Source organism: Parambassis ranga, chromosome 14 (genome assembly GCF_900634625.1).
Source record: "Parambassis ranga chromosome 14, fParRan2.1, whole genome shotgun sequence".
Lineage (NCBI taxonomy): Eukaryota > Metazoa > Chordata > Actinopteri > Ambassidae > Parambassis > Parambassis ranga.
In genome coordinates this window covers 10,638,433-10,664,950 of record NC_041034.1, presented here as the reverse complement: position 1 = coordinate 10,664,950, position 26,518 = coordinate 10,638,433, and the positions used below count along the sequence as shown (strand labels likewise).

The 26,518-nt window shown below is 39.4% G+C and overlaps 1 protein-coding gene across 1 annotated transcript; it reads right to left on the bottom strand.

Moving 5' to 3' along the window:
- Positions 1-714: 714 nt before the first annotated feature.
- mtnr1bb (melatonin receptor 1Bb) lies at positions 715-25,976 on the bottom strand. The gene is made up of 4 exons (XM_028421232.1): positions 25,769-25,976; positions 2,338-2,456; positions 1,879-2,223; positions 715-1,137 (listed from the first exon to the last, which is right to left on the bottom strand). Exons 1-4 carry the CDS (start codon positions 25,974-25,976, stop codon positions 715-717), a joined length of 1,095 nt encoding a protein of 364 aa, XP_028277033.1.
- Between the last annotated feature and the right edge of the window lie 542 nt (positions 25,977-26,518).

The following is a 26,518-nucleotide window of genomic DNA, read 5'->3' as shown; positions in this document are numbered from 1 at the left end:
GTGGGACCATCACAATTGAGACAGACATGCTGATTTGAACTTAAAGTGCAAGTTTTGCTCATGATTTGTGAATAAGCTCCTGAAATAATTTATATATAGTTTCTTACTAAGATTTTGTTTCTTGTTCTTTGCAGTGCAAAGAGGGTCAGACTAGGCAGTATTTAAGCGTATGCTACTGCAGCATTTTGTTTAATGTGTAGATCTGACCACTCCGTTGTCATGACATTATATATTAACAACAGACAGACATTTTCTCCTCTTTTACTAATGTAGCATTCAGGTGAGGCGAGTTGTACTATTTGAGGCTTTTTAAAAGTTACTAAAGAGAGGTGTTTGATTACTAGTGGTTATCCAGTTTTGTGAAATATGTGTAAGTCTACAGCAGCAGACGTTAAAGGATATCACATTTTTAATGTAATATTAATGTACCATTCAGATTGTTAGAGTAATAACAAAGAAACTGCAACGCATGGCTCAGTTTTTCCTGTCCAACATATTATAACATCCTTAAAGGGTTGCTCCATAAATACAAATCACAATATGCAAAACTCTGCTTCTTTCAATGAAGACACTTTCAGAAAGTTTTTTTACCATAAACTTAAGGAAAACAAAGCCATGTCTTTCAGTTCCAACTGTTACTTGATACTCTTTAGCTGCACAGCTGTCTGGATATCACATAAAAACAGAAATTTCACAGACTCAAGGATCCAGCTTTCATTCTTTGTTTACACGATCTCTGACTGACTCGTTGTTGTTGAGTGGCGGAGGCGGCGATTGCTTGCTCCTCATGCTCCTGCCATCTGTGGCGGCTCGCGAAGTCTCTGTCACGAAAAGCCGAGTCACCCAGACAGAAGTGACAATGCGTTTATACTCATTCCTGAAATTCCTGTTGAGTAAGCCGTAGATGATAGCATTCAGACAGCTATTAAAGTATGCCATGAAATAGCTGACTACAAAAAGCCACTCTGGGATACGGGGAGCCACACGAGATGGATCTATTGCCACCGCCAAGCCAATCAGGTTAAGGGGGGCCCAACATATTGCAAACAGCACAAACACCACAAACATGGTGATGAAATTCCGCAAGTCACTTGGTCTGAGGCGAGGGCTGTCCTCTGTCTTCACTTTACGTCTCACCTGGACAAGATGAAGACACAGAAGATGGAAATGAGACACCTTTGGACACACACGCACAAAAAGACACACGTGTAGCCCTTCTGTGAGTCTGGACCATCTCTCTGTCTGTCCAACATAGTCACTCAGCTGAAACTATATGTGCTTTCATTGTCAAAATGTTTGCACCATTTGGAGTTGTCTTAAAATGAATAAATATTTTTTTTAAACATGCTCTACAAATAAGCTCTCTAATCTATTCAGAAATCTTGACTTGTCTATGAAGTGGAACTACAAACACATATCTAGTACAAGACTTTGCATTTCTTTATACATGTGATAATTATCATGGCCAATACCAGGCACAACTATACCAGGAGAATTTATAATTGCCTTTTAATGAGGACAGGGTGTCTACACCTAAATGTGATTACCAACCAAAGGGTCAAAACGCAGCCCGAGTTTCATTCAGACGTAAATGCTCCAGTTGTGGAATAACCCTAAATGTTATATGTCAGAAAAGGTTTCACAGACGGGATGATGTATTTAGTCAGTATATTCTGACATTTAAAAATTACACTCAAGCAGAAATACAGTAGGTCACTTATCAAAGGTCAAAATGTGAAAACGTGGGGAGCCCTTTTTTACCACATTACAGGATGAACTTTGAAGGCTGCTGGATATGGTTGTTATTATTTGCCAATGGAATCTCTGTGTTAATTAAAGCTGACAATATGTTGTTTGCTCTTGGTGTTGGAGCCTTACCTGGATCACTAGTACCCAAATCCGTAGATAACAAAATGTAACCACTGCGATGGGAACCAGAAAGTGAACCACCACTACCGCCACTGTGTAGGAACTGCTGACATTCTGGGCGAAGGTGCAGGAGTAGACCCGTGGGTCATAGCGCAGGGAACCGACAAAGAAATTGGGAACAATGGCCACCACTGTGAGCAACCAAATTAAGGCAACAAACATCAACGTGTTGCGGTAGCTGTATAGCCGGCTGTAAGAGAATGAGTGACAGATGTAGCAGTATCTGTTCACTGCAATCCCAGTGATGTTAAAAATGGAGCCAATGACACTCAACCCCATAAGGAAACCACTGACCTGAGCAGAAAGAAAGAGAAAGAGAAAGAGCAGAGCGTTTCTGTCAGACTGTGTATGACTGTGTATTTCTAGTAGTAGTAAACAGAAACAGGCTGGTGAGTGATGCGGCCTTACCATGCATTGTGTGTTTCCCAGTGCCCATCCGTCATGGAAAAGAGCATAGAGAACCAGGGGGTAGGGGTAGAAGGCTACCACAAGGTCAGCAAATGCCAGGCTCACCACAAACACATTACCTGGAGAGGAAGACACAGAGAGACAATGTCAGTTCTTTTAGGAACTTGTTCTCTGATTGTGAGATGAGTCATGTTTTATCAGGCTACAGACACCACATTATACTGTTCTATTACCACTGGATTCAGTGGCTAATAAATTTTCACTCCTCATCTTTCCATCTCCTGCCAATTTATCAGCACAAGCTGTCTTATTTACAACACTACACATTACGCTTTAGAATAGTCAGGGACAGAATGGTTGACAAAGGATCCACACATTCAAACCTGGTTTAAACCAGTTGTTAATACTTGTCCCAATATGTCCCAGTTGAGCAAATACTAGACTTATACACGGGATGCAGTTTTCAGTATGCAAGGAGCCTATCTTAGAAAGTCCTGCTTGGTGAGAAGGCCAGGATTACAAAAGGTTTCTAGCCTCAGCTCTACAGCCGATTGCCTCGCACCAGACAGAGCTTTATCAGGAATGGCAGAGTCACTGTTTTGACAGTAGAGGGACAAGCGTGTGGACACAACACTTGAAGCGTAGAGGTCCTTTTTCATCTAGCTGGCCCCCAGCCTAATTCAAAGAATGGTCTGTTCACAAAAGTCCACAAAAGAAAAAAAAACATCACTCTGCACTCTTACATTTAAGCTGCTGATTAAAATCGACTGCACTATTGCTTAATCATTAACTACTGTAGATGAGGATTATGGCAGCAGATGGAGCGTGCAAACAAAAATATGGACATTTATTGGCTCATCTCTATATTTCATTGGGGGGACAAAAAAGGATGAACATATGAACCATTTTAAAATATATAAAAGCACCCCCTCCAACTATGGTCAGCACGTGGCTTGGGTTGTGTTTCTGGCTGACAGCTAAGAAGTGTCACCATGATTCAAAAAGAGGAGACAGCAATGCAGCACCTCCCATATAAAGAGGACACAGAGGAAATCGAAATGTGTCTCTTACGATTTGAATTAATTCACTTTGTCAGAATTCAGGAGCTGTATCCCACCAAACACCATGTGACTAAATTATGACTGCTGCCTTAGACTATTGGCTTTGAATGTGATTTGATGTGATGAGATTTGTTTATAAGCTAATCAGTAATGTACATAAAAGAACAATAATGATGGCTTACGTAATAAATAACATGACATAAAAACATGACACAACAAAATATATCAATTAAAGTTCTTCATTCATGGGGAAAACTGCTAGACAAATCACTATATTTAGAATACAGCATTGCATTAACACTGGCAAGAAACCACCTTGCATGAATAAAAGCATAATCAATACACTACACATTATTATTAGTTATTATTAGTATATATATTATTAGTATATTTACTGATATTTGGCTTTGGAATGTCCAAAATAATCACCACTGGGCTCCACAAAAGTAAGAGAAATTCTAAATTGAATGCTCATACTTGTGCTTACTAAGGAGCTAAGTGGTAATTATACAATGCAATTACCACAGCATATCTATCAGTCACAATCCATAAAATATATGTTAAAATATGTCTGTGGATAGCAGCATATGTGTGGGTTTATGATGGTGAATGCACTGTGGCATCTTCAATTACAGTCTGATAAGACTTCATAATCCAATTCTGTTCATTCCTCCAAGTGTATTTGAATATAAATTGGCTGTGTGCGTGAAAAGTGAGATGGTGTTCTGTATAATATATAATAATATATATAGATAAACTAATATAGGTCTTTTCATTATAGTGCGCCCCAAACGTGATAAAGCAAAAATGATCTTTACAGTGTTGAGAGATTTATGCTTATTACCAATAGTGTTGTGTGAAGGGCCATGCGTGTCCCACATCAACAATTAAATTAGGCAATGAACAAAATATTCTCATGATGTGTGGAGTTAGAGGTGCACACATGCATGCAGAGGTATAGAATAAACTAATGGAGTGCAAAATACAAGGCCCTTATTTCCATATGCACAACAAATCTGTATTCTCTGCATCCACTAATACACACACGCACACACACACACACACACACATATATATATCCTGTGTTTGTAGATGTTGGCATCTCTGACCTCAAAAAATGGTCCAGAGCATGGTTTAAATGTCTCTTAAATATGCTTGATCTTGACAGATGGACATATAATAACTCCATCTGTCAGGATCGAGCACAGATCTTGTCAGTGGAGTTCCTGTGTGGTGACAGTCATAGCCTTTCAGAATGATGGTCATCTTCCAGGCTCTCTGTGCCACATTTGAATTCAGCAGCCCACTTCTTCACTATGCTGTAGGATGGGGCACCCTTCCCTCGTAATGTGGCAGCATCCAGCTTCTGAGCCTGAGGTAGCAGATGCCTGCATGAAGACTGATCTTGTCTGTTTTCTCAGATAGTGCTGGCTTGTTTTTTTCAATTTTCCAAGATATATATGTAACTTTCTACATGATTACCCAACGTTAAACTTTATGTGCAGAGCTGTTTAACATCATATACCTTCACTCGCCCCTCATAGATGCTGCAGCTGTTCATTGCTGACAGTGCTGTGAGTTAACAGATAGCCATTGCTTCACTTGAACTGCTTCAGAATGTCTGTGTTTGTAGCGGGCTGCTTCATTTTCTCGCCATCAGCCTGACAAGAAGCGTTGTGTGTTTGACAAAGCAGCAAACAAGTGTCTCACATGCGGCCTACACACACAAATGCATGCTGACACACCTGCGGGAATGTTTGAACCATCTGTCTCCTAAGCCATGGATTATGATGATGATCACATTTCATAATTATTCAGAGAGTCTGAGCTTAAACATGGTAATCTTGTTTCAGGGTTTAGAGCAATGTAAACTATGGTAAGATCATGCTACTCCTTCATTTGCACAGAAACCCTGACAGGGACAGGGTGTTATTTGGACATCAAACTATTCAAAGACCTTGAATTGTTTGAATTTCCACATAAAAGCACACACAGTCTGAAGTGTTTCATTTGCAGTAGTAACACATTCAAAAGAAAATGAGCAAACATGCACAGCACTGTAAAAACTGTATTTCCTTTGCACTGCTGTTTGTTTTTCTCCTTTTTATGCCTAATGGGTACATTGGATGTTCCTAGCGGCGCTCTTCGCAAGGTTATTCACGTGTGTATAATTGCACATAGAATTGTTGATGGAAACTTAATCTTCTTTGACAAAAGGAATGCATGAATGATTACTGTAATAAACTGTATTAGAACCAAAAAATGATTTAGTGCATTTTCCCTCCGTGTCTGTAAGCAATACCCAAAGGAGAGGAGATTGCAGTGATTTTTCCTCTCATTTGATTTTTTTTCATGTCTTTCCTGTGGGAGGACATGCTGGGCAGATTTGCCTTGTTTGCATTTAAATTTATTTTAGTGAAGGAACGGGGGCAAAAAATAGATGGTAAGAGAATGATGAAAGGAATGAAGACTGAGTCCAGCATGGAGTGATGTGAAGGGAAAAGTGGTAAGGTTGATAAAAGCTGTGTTTTTTGATGTTGTGAAGTGGGATGTCTCATTTAAAATGTGTAAAGAATGCCCATAAGACAAAAAGTGAACAATTAATCACCATTTTCATTTCTATAATGAAGCCCATCACCTCTGGCAATCGCTATTGTCTGTTAGGGGATAAAATGTTATATGAAAAATGGAACAAAGACAGAGGACCTCAAGCAGAGAGCAGTAGAATTTTTAGTTTTTCTCTCTTTATATGTAGTTTGGGCCAGTGTTTTCTTCTGAATGCAACAAAAGATCCTAATTCAAAACATTCAGGAAGTTAGAAGTTAGAGGAAGTGAGTATTGGAGTACTGGATTTGGATGATTAAGATATTTTGGGGCATTGACTGCTCTTAGTCAACAACGAACAATTAACTAGAATGTTGCTGAATGAGGTGTGACGTCTCACTCAATCTGCAAACTGAGATGAATGAACAGAGCAGTCAAGAGGAAATAGGAAATTAGGAACATGGCCTAAACATTAAAGGAAAAAAATAAAGGTCACCGGAGCATGGTCATTGTTCACAGTGAAAAAAAGAGAAGCGAGAATAAGATGACGAGACAGAACACAAGATATTGTGGTAATACCCCCCCATAACATCTGACCACTTTTTACTACTCCCAATCACTGTCTGTTATTTTTGCCCATTGTCTTAGCTGCTCTTCAAATATCTCTACCAATGGTGTGTCAGTCCTGAACACTGTGACCCAGTAATCACCCTTACACACTCCCTCATAATCCAGCTTTCACGACATGTGCTTTTAGTCTGAGTTGAGAATGTATTGTAGTGGTCAGTCCGCATTGCAAGTCTGAAATAGATTAGAACAGAGTGTCTCGTTCTGAGTGTGTGAAGAAAATGACCTCATGAGGACACTTTATCACTCTCTGGACACATTAAAAAACAATGGAAACGCTTTACAAGTCTCTTGTAGTAATCATCTCATGTTAGTTATGCTACCATAATTTTATATTATTCCTGTAGCGGCAAAGACCGGTCTCTCCTGGTTCATCCAGGGCTCACCAGGTTTATTTATTTCAACATATTTGGCTTGACTCACACAGAGGCATGCACACATGCACTTACACATTTATGCGACCCTCCAGTAAATTCTGTCTAAAGTCAGGTTGGTTGTGTTAATTGGTATAAACATCCCTGAGGTTACATTTTAATTAGAAATGTGAGGCAATTTATCCAGCTAAATGTGACAAGTCCTCTTGATTTGACTGATCTTAATTTACCTAGAAATGAGTACTGGACTTCTAAGCAGCTCAAAAACATCAAACGGGGACACATTTGTATGGGCAATGGAATCGGCTCTCTTAAAGATGGATACAAGAAGCCCAAAATAAACAGTGCAAAACTGTAGCTTTAAAAAAAAGATGGTTAAAAATGTGTGGTTATAAAGTCATATCTGCCACATTTTTATAAAACCTTCACTGGAAACACTTGCTATACTCCCTTCTGCCTTAGATCCTCCTAAGCTGTACTATAACAATGTCGCATTACTTCTACCGAATACAATACAGTGCTATTGTGTGGGTGTGTTGTTTCAAGTAAAGCCAACACAATGGTCCAGGAAATTCAGTTAAATTAGCAGATCCATGAGCTTAAAGTCTTCAGTGTCTTCAGTGTGGTGCGACACAGACGTTTCTAATATTCTGATACAGCATTTTACGACTCTAAAAAGTTATCACAGTGACAGTTCTTCTATTTTCTGTTGCAAATACCAAAAGATTAACTTTTGTCAAAGCCCTGTGGATAATGTCAAGTTGTTGTCCAACATTTTTTCTGCTTTTTTTTTCCTTCTTCTTGCCAGATGACTGTGTTTTTTAGCTGAAGGCTTTTATGTTGGCAGCTCTTCCTGCATGACCACAAATGGGTCACAATTAAATCACTGAGGCTTTTATTTCATTATTATAAAGATGGGTTAAAATGCAATAAAAATGACACACAAACAATGATACACAAAAGCCACAAGAGCACCTTTTTTATTAGGTGCAGTTTTGCTTATATTCTTGCCTCTGATTTAAAAAAAATTACTTTCAGGCACCCCTGGCCACCCCCAACATCACATGGACTCCTTCACCTCTACACAACCGTAGCACTTTAGGCCACGAAAGTCAACAAGTATTATAAAGCTAGTGTTAGGTTGCAGTAAAAGAAATGCGTAGGAACTGGCTATGGATATGATTCAGCCATTGGTTAGCTGCTGCTGTGAACCCAGCTTTTCTTTTAGAATCTTCTTTTAGCTGCCTCCCTCAGGTCTCCCTTTATTCGACACGGTCACAGTGTAAACAACTTGCACACTCATTTATTAATTACATTTACCAGATTACAGTAACCATACAAAACGATCACTGAGTTGCAGTGTCAAGCAACTATAGCTGCAAGATATCTGAAGCAATATGATGAAATAAGCAATAAACAGTTTCCACAGCATGGGCATAAATAACTTATTTATGTAAACACTAAAAAAAAACTCCAATCAAAGCACATTACACAAATAATTTGCTGTAAATTGCTGTTTTTTTTTTATTGTGTACATTTTTATGCAAATTATTTTTTTTTCAAGAGTGCTATGTGCAATGTTTGCAATGTTGCCTAACTATTACTTTCACAAGTGGGTTAAAAAACAGAAAAATAAACACTGTCCATAAAAAAAACAAACACCACACTAATGCTGCACTCTAATTTAATGAGCGACAATTAACTGCCTTACAGCATAACTTGAGTAAATCACCAACATAATGATAAGGAACAACTTAAATCTGGTTCAGTCAGGCACCAAGAAACAATGAAGGCTTAAATGGAATGAGCTGGTTATTATGAATGTTGATGTCCATAAACAGGGGTTTATCACAACAGATAATAACGATGATTATGTTTAATGATTAGAATAATAACAGCACCTTAGTAACTAGAGTAGTTGCTAGTAATTCATCCCACATATTGAATCTCACATGAGTGTATTATAATTACAAAACTGTTAAATGTTCATACACAGTTTTATATGCAAATAAAGGCTCTGTTTACACTGGCGCAGAGATAATTTGCATATTAATCATTGCTTGTGTTGAGCATATGCAGCTATGGGTCACTTTTCGGCCCTTTATGCTGTCGTCCCCTGAGTGGATGTCCGTCCTGACACTAACTTATCAAAGTCATTCATCATCTACTGTTTGAAGTAATGCTAATGTACTCATTCCACACCACGTTTGCATGGCACGCTCTTAATGTGCAGCTGTTTTTTTTAATTGCTTCGTGTGTGTACATGTGACTCTAAAATGTAACTGCACATGCAATCAATTATTCAAAATGTTATCTGTCATGTGCAGTGTGGGAAAAGGACACTTTTTTGGCAATAGACTGCAGAGTCCTCAGGGATATTTCTCCACACTCCACTCAAAATTGATTTTTTTTAACTATGCAGCATGACAAATGAGAATGGCAGCTGACCAAAGAGCTTATTTTTTTTAAATGTCCAAACTTCTAACACAGTCAGTCTTATTAAGCTACACAGAAAACAATTTCAAGTGCAGGATACATACCTGAGTAATTGTTTATATATATTTTAGACTAGAATTTTTTCTTGCTGTGGGCCATGCTGTTATTCAGTAAATGAATGTGCATCCAAATGAAAATGTCAGCAAAGCAAACAAAAAAGAAAAAACACAAACCAAAAAACATCAGCAAAGAAAAAAGCCCATGCAGCGATCAGCTTACTTGGTGAGGCATTGAGCAGACAGATGGTTCTGTGTCATGTGATAACTGGAAAACATGGCTCTATTACCATAAACATGAGGGCATGAAGACTTGGGGTTACATCAGAGAAAATGTCTGAAAGTCTGCATCATATTATCTTTGTCAACTTTGAATTTTTTAATATTTCAGTTTGACCAAAATCTTCCCTGTCCGAACGCTCGATGAGTAAGCTGAGCGCTGGTCTGTCTTACTGCATAATTATAGCTGCCAGTACATATGGCTGTTTTGTGCTCATGCACGTGCTCACAGGAGTTTGTTATGGGTTTTTGGCCGACACAGGCCTCACACTGCACGGGAGAGTGAGCATATGGACAACACCGGTGGAATTACGATACAGTGTAGTGGTGTGATAAAAAGCTTGTCAGGTGAAGGGATGAGTAAAGGATTTACAGCTGGTGGTTTTATTCCATACACAGAAACCTCAAACCTTCAGAAACTGACATGCTGTCTTCTGATGAATGGTTTTGTAGAACACGCGTCATTTACCTCAGCCTTGTTCTTGGACTTTTTGATTTATTTTTTAACCTTTAACTTGATCAGATAGTAACTGCAAGAACATTTCAATATAATCGACATAAATATATACAATATTGTATAAACATTAGCACTGTACAGTGTTTTGTAAAACTAATTGGGTTAGACGTTAAAGTTATTAAAGGCATTGCCAAAGTGGTGTTTAGAAAGTCATTATTTGTAACTTTTTAGTAATTATGTCCTTCATTTGCACACTTTGGAGCACGCAGATCCATTTTTGAAAGTGGTGCACAGCAGAAATGATTTCATCCTCGCTGTCAAAATGGTGACCACTGAACTCCTGCCTTCTTTATCTTTGCACAGAGGGAGTAGTTTGAGGATGCCAAATCAGGTGAATAGGGTGCATGTTGGAGGAGTTAAAATTGACATTCCTGGAAGGCAGCCATGGGATATGTGGGCTGGAGTGTTGCGTTCTTTTTGTCAGCCTTTTATCCACAATCTTCTTGATATTCTCCCGTAGCGGTTTTAAGAGTTTGTGGGGCTTTTTTTTTCTCGGTCCACCAGCAGCATGTCCTTTGCCTCCTGTCAACAATGAGTTTTTTTTTTTTTTTTTTTTACTCCTGACAATTTCGTTGCATGCCCATTGTCACAGATATGGTATACGAAAATCTGTCCAGATCTGCCTGATGTATGACAACGACGTCTCTCAACATGCTTTTGAGATGAAACCAGTGAGCGTCATTTGCAGTTCATTGTGGATTACTGCACAGATACCCGACTCTGTAGCAATTAACTATAGTGCTGGTCGGCTATCATGTCATGGATCTTATCAATGATCTCCCATGGGTGACCTTCATTCCAGCGGGAAGATCATTTTCTAGGTTCTGCCTGCTATGTTTTAAAATCAGCAGTCCACAATGGTGTAAGTAATAGCAACATCTTCTAGTGCAGTCATGGACCTCCTTGAGTAATAAAAGGTTGTACATGGGCTGCCCAATTTTAAACTTTCTGCATAATCAGTGTAAGCTGATGCAAAACCAAATGATTTCCCGATAACGTTTTCTTAGTCTGCAAACAAGCAATTTTCTGACAAAATTACCTCCTTAACCTTTCAGTGTTCCTGTGCGCTACACAGTGAGCATCATGTCTTTTGCCAGATACAGAATGTGACTGTGTTCATGTTCCAAAATTCATGTGAAATTCTCAGAAAAATGGCTGCTGCCAAATGATTTCACAAATTATAAGAAATCGGTTCAATCAGAAAGCGCCAGCTCATGAGCACAGAATCCACTAAACACAATAAATGCCGCCAGGAAAAATCATTATGAGAACACAGAGGGACAGCAAAAGGAATAATAATGATTAAAAACACTCAATGATGTGTCTTTCTCTAACTGCACATTATAGGTTATGCTTTAGAACACAATAAAATAATTTGTAATGTACACACAGAAATACTTATTTAAAAGTAAAGGAAAAATCATTCACTTCTTTTATTTGAACTCTGCTTTACTATAAAAACTCTTTTGTGGGTTATTCAGAGTACAACGTTTTGAATCCTTTTTCAAACGTGAAAGTATAACAAAAACACATAAAAAGAAATCCTTCCCCTTTCCCTCTTGCTTTGGTGTGGTACAGTAGCCCTAGTTGTAGAGGTGCATGTCTTCTAAAACCCACAGAATATATCTGTACTGTTGGAGGGAAATTGAGAAAAGAGTTTTATATACTTTAGGTGATCTGCTCAAGGCTAAGATGCTGACATCTTGACATTCAGCATTGGTGCATAAAGCTGCTGACCTGTGGTGAAACCTCCTTGCATAATCTTGAACTGTGTATGGATGTTATTAAGAGATAGAAAGAAAGAAGGAAAAAAGTGAGAAAGTGTGAGAGAGGGAGAGGGAGCACTCTCATGAAAATCACAAAATATCTGTGAAATTCTGCAGTTAAGAGACCGCATTGAAGTTAAAATGTGGTATTGATCAGGGCAATTGCTGGAGGAACATCAGAAGTTTCAAGGACTTGGTGTCAGAAAGTTCAAGTTCATCCAACACGTGAGCCTGCACACTGACTTGCACAGGCCAACCGGGAAGCGCGAGTTTATCTCTAACTCCCTCTAACATCACTGCACTTCTCGGTGATGGAGCACTGCACAGAGATAATATCAAAGAGTCGGAGATTAAAGCAGGTGTTTGGGGCTCAATAGGCAGGTGAAATGAGCAGCTGGTGATACAATGCATTTAATGATTAATGAGTATTTGATGATATTTAATGTTAATGAAGAAAGTGAAAAAGAACTCCCATCTCTGCATAAGACTGTTCTGTCAAAAGTCCATTTAGAGTCACTTCAACAGGACTTTATATGCATGCTGTTCCTTAAGATCTAAAACATTAGCTCTCTAACAGATAGGCTCCAAACCGCAACACAAAACAAAGGATGATGGAAATTATTATTGAATTTACCGACCGGGAGAAACAAAAGCTTTTTATTTTTTTAGGTGTAACAGCAGATGTTTATTTAGCTATGCACTCTCCTGTGGTTTGTTGTTGTTTTTAGGTGCATGTAAAATTTATACTTTCTGTTGTTTATATACTATCTTGCCCAAACGGTGTGATATTGGAAGTTGTTTTCAGCCTTTCCTCTTGTTTATATGATGTGCTGTGAAAGAATGGAGCAGATACACCTCGTAGATGTCAAGACATAAAGTTTATTATCCATTGTCCATTAGCCGAGGAGCGAGCGATAAGTGTGACCCCCCTTATCCGTCGGCTTACTGAGCTCAAACATTTCTGGTTGTTTGTCGTGCCACTTCTTCATTCTTTCAACCCCCCCTGCTGTCACTCTTGTCGGCACTTCTCCTCTCTGTGTTGATGCCAGAAACACAGTCCAGTAGAATAACACAAGCCGTGGTGAAATTCACAGCAACATAATCATTTATTTTGGCTTTACTTGGCAACCTTTGGGGTGCAAATGCTGCTCTCATCACTTTGCCAATGGCCCGAAAGGCTTCTCACCAGTGGGGCTAGATATCTGATCCAGCAGTGGGTTGCAGTATTCATGCACTCCTGCTTCTTTCTCTCTCTCCCTCTCTATGTTCTCCCTCTCTGAAAGAGGACTCTGGCTTACTGAAAGCCAGTTTAGAAAACTTTAGTTGGTCAGGAGCAACGCAAAAATTTGTTTTATTTAGTGCTGTTTTCGGTCTCAAAAACAAACTCACAAAACAAAGGTATTATCATAGTAAAGTCTGTTTTTTTCTAAGATGACCGTATTCAACCCAGAAATGTTCAACAGTGTTACACACACTGCCTCCAAGATCTATGCTCTCCTTACACTTGACCTCTCAGACCTCAACAGTAATGTGTCATATGTTTTGCACTTACCATTGCTCATGACACTGATCACACCCTCAGTCTAAGCTTCTAGTTACTTCCATCTGACCACATATTGTACAGGGAAAGAGAGCTCTTTTCAACCCTAAATAAAAGACTAGGTTGGATTTCTTGAATAAGTGTGTGCACGTGTAAGTGTTTGTTTTTTTGTCTTTATCGCTTTTTTGTGCGAAGTTCCCACCGTGGGACAATAAAGTCTGTCTATATAATAAAAACAGGACTTTATGATTGTAACAGGTGCAACAAAAGAACAATATGGATGTTAAGACTGGAATAAATCATAAAAAAGAATAATATTGCTACAGAATGTTTTTATTTTTTTTGAAGAACATTGCTACGAAAACAGTTGAAAAACATGTTTTTTGTCTATTTCATGCTCTGTGTGGCCCTATTACTGCTGTGGCACCAACCGCTTACTTCAGTTCTGCCTCAGGCAGACTGTGACTGAGGACATTACAAACATGTCACCAGTTTGACTAATACGTGGGAACAAGGTAGAAAAGATTAAAGGTTTACGTTTTCCTTTAAAGCATCCCACTGAATCAGAATGTTAATGTATCAGCTGTGATGAATCTTGTGGCCTGAAAGGTATCAGATTGTCCACTGAGTGTACTTAATCTGCAGGGTGATGAATTCATTTGCTAATCAGATTCACATTCTATGTGTTGCTCCTCCAACTTCTTCAAGCATCAAATTTTTAATAGGCACCATGAATGGTTTATTTATTTTTTTTTCCAGTCCATTGTTAGCGACTTTCAATTTGTATCTTTCATGCATGCCACATTAGTGATGCTACTCTGTCATTGGGTTTCTTTGCCTTCCAGATCTGCAGTGTGAGTGCACAAAAATAAACACTGCACAAAATATTGCTGTCAATACACCGACAATGACAGGTTTTTAGCTACAAATGTCTTTACCCTTTGTAATCACATTTCTTGCCTGCCCAACATGCAGAGCTGCCACATATAGTGTGTGTGTGTGTGCTTGGTAGGAGCTGGCTGCTCGTTGTTGTAATTGATGTGTTTTCAAACTGGAGCTGCAACTCACTTGGAGAGTTAGGGAGAGGGGAGGTGTTTGTTGGAAGAATTAGCAAGTCCCCTGATCACCGGAGGTGAAAAAGTCTGGTTGAACATCAAGTGTTTTCACCATGCGGCAACCTCCAAGGCTGAGAAGTGAAGTCTGATGTGAAACTGTGAAAAACTGCAGTTCCCACCGTAGACTCTGGGGGCTCTACTCCAAAAGTGTATCAATCACTGGACTCCCATGTTTAAATAGTTCACAGCCTGTTGCACATATGAGGTCACAATTGTACAAAGGTGATATAATATTTTTGTGATTTTATATACTGCAGTTTATTCATGAATACGTGGCTGTTGCGGTGCATTTAGTTGGCTGTCAGAGTTATATAGGGTTGGGAAAATTCTGGCTCTATGTAAAAAAAGTAAGCTATTGGTCAAAATTGCAGAGACAAGGGAGGCAGACGCATCGCTACCAACTGTTTATCTTTTGCAAAGCTGTTAATCCACGCTCAAGCTGCCTCTCAAGCCAGATGAAATCTTACTGAATATCTTGTACAGTGAATAACATACGAGAGTATGTATTTGTGCGCGTCACAAAGCTACGCGTTTGATGAAGTTGTCATCTGTTGGTAAGCTTTTGTTTGAGCGTAGAGATGAACTCAGATCAGGACAATTCACATTCAAAATGCACTTTGTGGACGCTTTGCCTCAGGCAAGCCAGACCCCTTCGTCTCCCCACAAACACACATTTAGAATGCACAACACCAGCCATCGTCCATTTTACCCTCTATTCCTTCACATTAAAAATGCCGCTCTGCTCAGTCTAGCGGCACATGCTGCCAGGCCTACCAGGCTGTGAGGTTTAACAGCAGATACACCTCCCTCTGTCTCTAAGCACAGAGGCTATTTGCAGTAGTTCACCATCTGGTTATGAAGGAGGCAGTGCATGAGCAAATTTGTGAGAGTTTACCTCAGATTCAACACAAAACTGTAGGGTGATTTGATATATTTACACATTTTACTCACATCCTGTGGTAATTCTATGGCTTACTGGCTTTTCTGCTGCATACGGCAGGCAGACATTAAGTCTGGTTAGTCCTAGGAGATTGACCTTTGAAGTGCACACTGAACTGTAAAGCAAAGCAGATGATTAAATCAGAAAGCTGTCTTAGCTCATCATTATAACAGTGAACACTGAGAAAATAAAAGTCCAGATTAAAGCTGAACTGCACAAAGAAAGAAATGGCGATTGACATTATTGATTACGAAACCAGCAAAGATTTCAGCTCAGCCTCTTTCATTATGTAAAATACTGCCTTTGTCTCTCCACATCATTACTTACAGATTTACATCCAGTTGACCGACTGCAGCCTTTGAAGGGCTTTAATTTCTCTGGGCATTTTGTGTTTGATCAGAAAACTTGGCATTTTGGATGCCCGGCATTTGAGTACTCAGACTGTCTGTCCCAGCTGCCAAGTTATACTAGAGCTGCAAACATGCTCTGATCGGGAGTTGTGAAAGAGGCGAACAGAAACCGAAGGACATGCAGCACCCCCAGGAGAGGAAAGTGACTGTGTTTGCCCCCCCTTTTTATATCCACAGACATTCTTTCTGCGCTTATAACAGTAGTGCTAATGTGATTTTAGGGAAATAAACAAGGGCTGAGAACTGTATTAATAGCCTTGGCTAAGAAATATGATAAAATATGGCTCAAAAAACAGTTTGGAGAAAAAAGTGAAACATGGTTAACTACTTTGTTAGTTTTATTAGCTTAATATCTGCTCACATCTGCACAGAGAGCATCTCTCATGCAAAACACTGCCAAATGGTTCTGCAGTGTACTACAGTAGCCACATGCCCACATTCTGCTGATTATACTTTTAACATATGTACTAGAAAAAATGCCTCATTCTATCAGGTTTCTGAAAATGTTTAGCTGCAAAACTGCAAAGAGGTTTCAAGCAAAGTTTCAGATGTTTCAATAGGTGAATTGACTGAATGAATGTATGTTTGATCAAGGGTAATTCAAATTTTGCCTCTAGAACCTTGAGCATCTTCAGACGCATGTATGAGGCAAAATCCATGTTTGTAGTAAGTCGGCTATTCAATCCAGAGTTTTTAAAATCACTCAGAAACAGATTCAGTTACCTTCTTGGATGTCATTTGAATCCATGGTTTCTTTGACAACTGATTATCTGCCAATCTCTAAACTGCTGTTAACAGGACTTCAGGGTTTAACAGAAAACTGAATAAAACGGAATAAAAACAAACCACTAATCTTTTAATGTTCTTTAATGCAACACACTCAGTGCCATAAGTGACACAACAGAGATTTAAATAATGAAAACAGAACCAGGGTGCAACCTATTAAAAGTGTAGCTCTCAATCTTTTGCTGATACAGATAGCTAGAAAGGGATGAGGTTTTATTTTCTAAAAACAACGCAGTGCATTTTGATTTCTTCAGGATATATCATTGTTTGGCATTTCGAGGGATTTCAGTTCGAGGCAAAATAAATTTATTGCATGCCAGCTTAATCTGAGAAGAAATTCTTGTACTAATTAAATATAAAATAACTTCCCTGATACATTTATTATACTTTTAACATTTGCCGTTGTGTAAAGCATCCTCATATATATCTCTGAGATGTATCCAAGAGCAGATTAGGAAGTGGCTGCCATCCTGCTTTGCTGTCTCTCTCTGCATCTGCCTGCATTGAGACTGTCTGTGTGCGTTTGCATGAATACAGTTCTGCACAACCCTGCAACACCTCCCTCCCTTCCTTCATCCTATTCTCATTTTCTCAATCTAGATTGCCCCTGATTTTCCTGTCTTCTCTATTTCATCTCCCTCCACCTTTCATTCTCTTTCTCCTCCTTCTCTTGCAGCAAATCCCTTGCTTCTTCCACCTCTTCACCCACTGCTGCCGGAGGGTTTTGAGAAACTGTTACATAATGCACTTCAAATTATCACAATGCATGCATTATGGATACGGGGAGATACAGCTGGCATTAGGGGATTTGATAAGGAATAAAGGAATGAAATTACCGATCACTTGCTCTACAGATTAAATGGGTCAATCTATCATGTTCATGGTCATTGAGTTAAGGGAAAATTGTTCTGTCAGTTGCTCTGTGTGTGTGCGCGTATGTGCAAACTTGTGCTACTGAATCATCCCCCCCATCTCAGCACTAAAGTACTGATAACAACTGGGTGATTCTGATGACACATGACAGTAGTTCTTGTCTTGGCTGTGCCGCTATAACACAGCATCACTCTTCTACTTTTCATAGCAAAGGTTTTCAGTCATGCTCCCCTCTTATCTATTCTATAGCCTGTTCCCTTATAATTTTTCTGTTTTTGAGCGGTTTTAAACAGATTCTTCCTTTTGTAACTCACCCTCTTGCTCTCTCTCTCTCTCTCTCTCTCTCTCTCTCTCTCTCACCCCATGCTTTCCATCTAGCTGGTGTGAGCTCCTCCTGTTTCCTTTATCCAGCTGTCTGTATTCAAGGGAATTACAGAAGTCATGCTTCTCCCAAAAGATACAGGACAGTGCCTGGGCAAAGCTCAGGCAGAAGTATACTCCCAGAGCACTTAATGCTGCTGAAAACATCCCCAGCAGTCATGTCCAACCTTCACTTCTGCCTAAATACTCACTGAGTAAGACAAAAAAACAGTAAAGCCAGATGATGAAAGAATTATATGGAAAAGCCTAACATACTGAAAATCCCTCAAAGCCCCGCAGACACTCTTCTCCCATGCATTATAGATCAGTGGTAACTCGGCTCCCCTATGGATTCTACAGGAAATACATGATTAAACTAGGCTTGGTGGCTAATATTTGTCACAACTTGATGCATAATGCAATTTTGGCACGTGATTCCAAATGATTCAATATCAGGTAAATGGATTAATTCAAATCAAACTAGCAACAGAGCCCCTGCGTCTGATCTCTTCCCCCCTGTTCTTTTTTTTTGAGCTGCAGCTTAACATTACTCCCTCTCTGCCTGCTTTTCTCCATCTCCTCTGTTATGCACATAAAAAGGTTTCAATAGGGTCGCCGGATGGATGGTATGAGCGTGCCTTGAGCTGTCTGGTTTGGGGAACTTTTTTTTTCAAAAACTGTGCAACAGAAAGCTGAGAAAGCTCCCCAGGATTAAAGAAAATCTGATTGATCTGACAACCTGTTCAGCTTAAAGAAAATCTGATTGATCTGACAACCTGTTCAGCTTGCCTTTCTCCTGTTTTGATTTTAATGAATTAAAATCAAACAACCAAGTGTCCCCCTGGCAAAAAAAACCTTGGTTAGGGAGCATAAATTATAGTAGAAACCAGGATAAGTTGAGGATCTGAGGATGCGTATTGGGTCATAGTGAAAATGAACGGCATAACTATGTTTTAAAAGTGATGAACAGAATATTAAAATAAAGATAAAAAAGCTGCTGGGTCAGGGATAGGGGATTTCTTTCGTTGAATATCTGTAGGCTCCATGTTTGAGAATAAAGCTGCATTACTACAGTATATAAAAGTGAATGGGATGGATGTTTTTAACTTGTAGGCATTTTTACAATGGAAAGGCTTAATTCTAACTGACATTTATCAGACAAATCACCTGTGAATGTCTAACAGGAATAGTTTGTCTTTTAGAGAAAGAGGTGTCAGTATCAATTCTCTTAAAACCACTGTGTGTCATAGCTGTTAATAGCAAACTGCTCAGACTGACAGTTAATGTACATCTGGTAACAATCATCAGTAGAGACAGGGCAGTGGAATGGTGTTAGTATTCAGAGAGATTGCCTGCAATAGTCTGCCAACAGCTGTACGTCCTGTCAAAATGTCTTTGAGCAAGACACAGAAATCCCCCCATACTTATTCACCGGGAGGCACGTTGGATTAATGTGTCAGCTGAATGCCTAAAATGTAAAGATGGGAAATGAGAAACTGTCCAATGAACTAGAAAGATGAGGTTGACCATTAGCAACTCCAAACAAGTCCACTGTTTTGTCTCTTATAGCTGCAATTAGCCAGTCTTCACCGTGAAAACATTAAATGTTTATATTTTCAGTATTCCTGTAGTGCTTGTTAAATGTTTTGTTTGGGATGTGGCCATCATACTAAAAATACTGGCAGAGTTGGGACAGTTCTTCCTCCTACATCATATTTAATGTTGTGTAAGGGTCTGTTTTAAGCCAAATCCTTAAGTGTAGATACAATGAGGAGACACAAATTCTACTTTCCTCTGTGCCTTCTTTTGTGAACATGTGACTGCCTGTATAGTTGTTTAATAAGACCCAAGACATCACCAGCATGGCCAGATTTGTCGTTCATATCATCTGGCAATAACATAGTCATTCCTCCTCATATATGGAATAGGTAAAATGCTATGTTTCTGTGAAGGACCTGTTGGTTACAGTGTCCACAACATCATCTGTAACAATGTTCATAATTAAGTGAAGCAGCCTCTTCGTCTAGATTAAATGGCCGTCATAAGAGATGATCCTCACAAGTATAGCTCACCTGTCTCACACATACACATGTTCATCCTCACCCTCTCTCTCATGTGCTGTCTCATGCTGTCTTCCATATTCACATTTTAATGACTTTTTCATGTTTTATCAATGTAAAGAGCTACAGCTCAGGACAGAGCAGAACCACTGTGAAGAGTAGCAGAAAATGTCACAGAGGCTCACTGGGCGAAACAGAGAGGTCCAGATAGAGAATACATTTGAATGTTTCAGCACCATGAACAGAGATGACAGAGAGGCTGGAGGCATTTCTTAATATGGAGTGTGCAGACTTCAGACTGGCAGTTCAGACTCCCAAGAATGTAAGGATGAGGTACACTCAGGTGAAGCAGCAGTGTTCTTGCTGTCATTTCTGCACAGCTAGGAAGGACTTGAGCTCAGCTGTACAACTCTTCTGTGATACAGTACCTGAAGTCAGGGCTCACTAGCAGACTTTAGGAAACAAATAAAAATCTTTTTGACATTTTTAGTGATATTGATAGGAAAAGGCACTCAACCAGTATTCATAAATTCTACTACACGCGCAGTAAAACAACAAAACAGTAGCAAAATGTTATTGATAATCTTTCAGGAACTGTACTACTCTGAGATGAAATGTAAGATATTTGTCTTTATGCATAATTTAGAACAGACAACTGTGTCCAGATTTGTTTTGCAGACAACTCAGTCTGGGTAGATGTTCTCTGCCAGTCAGGCACAGATGATGCTTTTCACCTGCTCAATGCTGGAAGCACTCTACCTTCCACTTAAAAATACTTCAAAGATGTTCTATTGGAGTCAAGTCAGGGGACATACTTGGCAAGGCTGCAAATTTTACTCATGTTGGTAAATTTCTCTCCTTCTGGATTCTGAAAGTTATCCTTTCATTCATTATTTAGAAACTTAGATCTATACTGCCACCCATAAATAAAGTTTCCTTATAATGTTTCCAAACATGCAGCCTCATTTCACGCATTAGCATTGTTGCAGCATTATGCAGTCACTCTGGTAATCCTGGCCAGATCCCTGCCAAAACATGCTGGACTCAACCTCATCCAAACAATTATTGTTGGTTTTCATCTGACCAAAGAATGTGCAGCCAGTATTCATAAATTTTTCCTTTCAGGGGAATTTTTGTGCCGCCGTCTGCAGAGGTTAGACTCCATGCATTTCCATTAGAACTCAGTATCAGTAAAAGACAGGTAAATCATTGTGCCAGGTAAGAAGTACTTATGTTTTTCATTGATGCATAAAATAGTGAATATGGCACCAAAGACACCATCTGTTGTAAGCAGTATGGCTTTACCAGGTTATCCGTTTGGCGCTGGCTGCAGAGATGACCAACTGTTCTCACATGGCTCAAATTGTTGGATCAAACAAGCTAAAGTAAATGTAGTGACACATTAACAACTGTTAGGAAAATTACAATGGTTAAAAAACTGCAGTTCCTCAAATGGCCACTTGAGGCTGGCTCCACGACAGCCAAGTTTTTGTGACAACTTATATAAATCTTACCCCTTTAAAACAGGTTACAGTTTATTAACGATGTGGCTACTTTCAGTGACCAGTGGGTGGCGGCACAGACAGCTATTTGCATAGGTCCCATATAAAAAAAGTGCTGTATAATTATAGTTCAGTTTGACTGTACTTGGCTTTGTGCAAATGTGCAAAAACACACATAGAGAAGAACAGTATCTGAGAAAAGACCTTAAATAGATGAAAGGTCTGTTTTCAAGTTTCAGCACCATGGATAGAGGTAGACAGGGAGCAACTGGATGCATTGGTTAAAACGTGATTTTTTTCAAACCTCAGTCTTAATAGCTAAGAATTATTTTAAGCCTTATTTTTGTACAGGCAGAAAGCTTTAGAAAAAAGTAGCTGGAGAGGGAATGAGAGAAAGAAGGGGGGGGGATATGATGTAAATAAAGTCTCTTTGAAGAGAGTCTCTGTAATGTGTGATCCTGTCTAACTCTCTTTGAAGGTTTGCAACACCTTAGCACCTTCAAAGACAAATCTCTGGGGACACAAACCTCTGCCCCACACAAGTGTACACATACTCTTGCTTGCATTTATACAGGAAAACAAAATATCATTTGTAGACATACTGTATTTTCCTGAATATGTTTTGCAGGCTGATTTTGTAGCTGTCAAAAAACTTCAGGCTTGTAGATGCCTGCCTGCGATTATGCGTCTGTGGTTCATGCTTACTGATATACAGTACAATAGTGCATGATGATAGAGATGAGGAGCTAACATGCAATCTATCTGCAATCCTGAAGCAGCTCAGTTACATGACAGCCGTGAGATCAGATCTGTATGAATCACAGATATCATATCTGTCAGAATAATAATTACGAGTCTGTACTACTATTTACTACAAGAATACAAGTGTGGGTAGGTGAGAATGCAGCAGAGCTAGTCACCATTCCCCAGCCTTAAATCTGATGAACACTCAGCGTAATGTGTTGAGTCTGCCACAGTGGGGACTTGTGCAAAGCAATGACAACAGCAGTGAGTAATCATATGCTGCCCTCTGCTCCCACAGTGACTGCTAATATATACTGTAGTGAAGTCAGGTGCTTTTCTCGTCTAAACTGATGAGTGGGTTGTTTCAATCTACTGTAGCCATTCTTCGAGTTCACAACTGTGGGTTCAGTGTGGTTTCTGAACTGCTGAGTGGGCTGTTTGAGTTGAGAGAGATCAGCTTTAAGGCAGAACTCCTCCATGTGAGTAAGAAAAAAAATAAACACACAACTAAATGTAGTATATATAAGTGACACTCTTCCTAGGGAGGTAATAAAACCTACGAAAAAGGTTAAAGAAAGGCTATCCCACAAGAAATTAAGCCAATTTTAGCGCAAGTTGGAACATTTAAAGCTATAGCGCAAGGGTTGCACAGGTAAGTTAATGTTTGTTGCAGTCAAGCTCCTGTCAAACATCTTCGCAAAAGGGAAACCAAGTACCTGTATATCTGTCTGCATTTCACACTATTCTAAATATGGTGTCTGCTGTGATATTTATACTCTGGTACACCAGCTGTGTTGGGTTTTTATGTTAAACAGTAAGTGTCAAAGAAATGTTTTTGATGCTTGAGTTAAAAAGAAAGTAAGAAATGTTGTTCAGAAAAACAACTTGAGGACCAAAAACTAGAACACTTCTACCTATGTGCTGTGTGATAATGTGACCCATCGCAGGCAAGTTCAACTGTAGTCATATGCACATGTTGAGAGTCGTTTATAATTACTGAAACACCTCCTAAAGAATATCTACTAGCCAATCATACCTTAGCAACCGTATCTAGGCACGGGCGCCTGGCAAGCTTTCGAGCACGGTAACAATGTGTAAATCAACCCAAACCGCAGCTGGACACATGTTGGGTATGGATTAAGCAGTGTGGGAGGGCTCATGCCCAATTGAATTCATTGTATTGCTACCGCTATCTGTTGTTATCGCTATCGTTGTATGCATCAGGCAGCTCTTTCTGGTAAGAATTATTAAGGCTATATACTGTATTACACTTACCCTGCTGTGCATGAACATTGTTGATTTATGATCACGGAGTGTGTAAACAGGACATGTGGTGTCTGCCGCTTGCACTGGGTCCAGTGTGCTTTCCTATCAATTTGATGATATTGTCATGATATTGTCATTGTCATTGATCGTTGACAAATAACGTTGTGGATATACCCCTCAAAAACATACTGCAGTTCCCTCTGTCTGGTTCGTTCAGTTACAATAATTCTCTTTAGGACATCTGTCACTAGCATTGTTGACATATCGGCCTATGCTGAAAGTGTGTGGAAGCCTGCCAGACGTAGTAACACTAACTAAGGAGGGCAGAGTTTCTGTAAGGTCAATTTCTACACTGAAGCTTTTAAAAAACAGGCCATTAAACTGAAAATATTTCCTCATTTTTCTTAAAATTGTTAATAAGACTGACACCTAGTGGTGTCATGGTCTTAAACAATATAAATATCAGCAGCCTTTAAACAACAAGGATGTCCTCTTAATAAGTGAGGTTTATGTAAAACACAAAACACCATGGTTTATGTTTTATTCTTTTATGTGCACACTGCGTACAATGACTCATATTTTTTTTAAGGTGCGTCAAAGTAACACAAGACTAAAAAAAATAGATAAAAATGTTGAATACACAATCTGGTTACAACCTCCAACTCCCTTTTTAATAAGCTATGATCTCTGTCTTATTCACTCAGGAAATGGGAAGGCTTCTGTTTGATTGCTTTAAATCCTCCCAATACAGCTATCCTAAGTCTGTCACTGTGCAAAAAATGTAATAATATCACACTTAAAAGAAATATTTGTAGGTCATGCTGCTGCAATGAAATGACACATGGCACTTAATGTACTGATCCCACTTTACAACTCTGACCTATGAACTTCCACAATCCCACTTGCTAACCATCTTTGATTTACAATAAATAAATGACATAGTTATGGGATAAGAGAAACATAACATTGATTTAATGTAGTTATTGGACATGAAAAAAATGTAAAGTACATGATAGATGGAAATCTGCTCAGCTAAAGTAACAAAATGCAAACAAATACAAGGACAGTTTCACTGTGTTCTTCAAGGAAAGGTTGTAGCTGCTTTGATAAATCCTAAGGGTATGTTTCCCATTGACTAATAAGGCGGAAAAGATTCCAAGTTGCATTCGACTGGCTGAAAAATAGTTGCTGATTTACGGAATATGCAAATAAATGCATATTTCCTGTCCTGATTGTTGCCTGATAAAGCACAAAATAGCCAGTCAGCACCGGGTGGCAGATTTAAAGTGCACAGAATATCCATCCTGACAATTATTCAGTCTTAACATTTGTTTTTAAGGAATTTATTAAAATCACCTCCTATGGTGAAACATCGGCATTTAAAATGTTCACAAACGTGTCAAATGCATTCATTTTCATCAAAAAAACAGAAATAAACTGATACTCAGAGAGCGTTTTTCTTGGTTCTGTCAAAAAGTACTTTATGGTGCTTTATATTGCAGAGGAGCAGCTTCTTCATGGCAATTTTACACATTCACTTCAGAATTCAAGGATTCATCTGGGGTTATTAACCAACTCTTTCACAACAACTGTGACTCAGACTATCAGTAAAGGGAGCATGAGTGAGGGAAGAGTGCCATGTGACAGACTGAAACAATGTTTTTAACAGTGATGTAATAATCAGGCTGTGACAAAGTTGTGAAGACATAAAGTGCTTCCACACACTATTTCCTAAAGTGGAACTGCAGGTAAAATCACTGCGTTCCCTACCATCAGCAAAATATGATTCCTCTAGTTGATCTGGATAATGTTGTCTACTAAGCCTTATAATTTGCAAGCAGGCTCACAGAAGTAGGTTGACACCCTATCCAAAAATAGGCATTTGGTTAAAATCCATATTATGTGATGTGAGTCTTTTTTTTCAAAGCTGTGTGAAATGCAGAATGTGGCTGCACTTGTATAGAGTTCACTGGTGCCAATTATAGGGGCAGAGTGCGTTCAGAGGTCTATGGGTCAATGCGTGGAATGCGCACAGGCAGCAGAGAGGAAGAGGTCCAGGGTAAAACAAACTACATTACATACTATAACTCCAGACTATTTCACATACGGCCATACATAACTTACAATTATGCAAATAGTAATGAAAGTTCTAGGAATAAGGAAGTCACATCTTACCCGAGTTCCTCAGTTTACGGTTCCTGAACACCGAGATGATTACCAGCAGGTTCCCCAGCACATCCACCACCGTGGTGAAGATCAAAACACTGGCCAGGATTCCTATGACCCAGGCGGGGCGGGCGCTTGTCTCTATGGTCAGGGTGCGCTCTAGCTGCCCCAGCCGTGGCTCTGTCCGGTTCTTTATGAGTGTTAATGTGTCCGGCATCACTGGCCCACAGCCCGAGCTGCGCTCAAGTCCACGGCTGTGTGTGTTTTTTTTTTATGTCCCGCAGGTACCGTCGGTACCGGTGTGTCCGAGCTGAAACATGGAGTGCACCTGCTTGTGTGTTCCTCAAGAGCGCACGGGAAGTCTGCTGCTTAAAGGTGATAGAAACGGCTCGATATTATGTGGCGATCACGTGTGACGTAGGTACAAAGTTACACGGACACTTGGGTCTTTTTTTTTTTTTTAATCTTCGCATAAAAGTCATCCATCCATGTGTCAGTGAATAGTCGGGACACGCCGCGATGCCACACCTCCTCTCTGATGAGGAATGTAAATTATTCGTCGATTTGAAAATATTTCTTAAAATAAGCTCCAGAAGAGTCGTTTTTTTAAGTCCTCTTTAAGTGTCCCCGGCTTGCTGGCAGGCATCTCTACTCCTCCGTCTGCATGCGCCCACATTGGTAAATGCTATTTCTTTCTAAAATGTCAAATCGTTACACCGCCTCGGGAATCCTTCTGATTACATTTACTATTCTGCGAAC

Coding starts and splice junctions, on each gene's coding strand:
- mtnr1bb (XM_028421232.1), bottom strand. CDS start 25,976: ATGCCGGACACATTAACACTCATAAAGAACCGGACAGAGCCACGGCTG. Junction 2,457..25,768: donor CCGTAAACTGAGGAACTCGG/GTAAGATGTGAC, acceptor CTTCCTCTCCAG/GTAATGTGTTTGTGGTGAGC. Junction 2,224..2,337: donor TGGGAAACACACAATGCATG/GTAAGGCCGCAT, acceptor CTTTCTGCTCAG/GTCAGTGGTTTCCTTATGGG.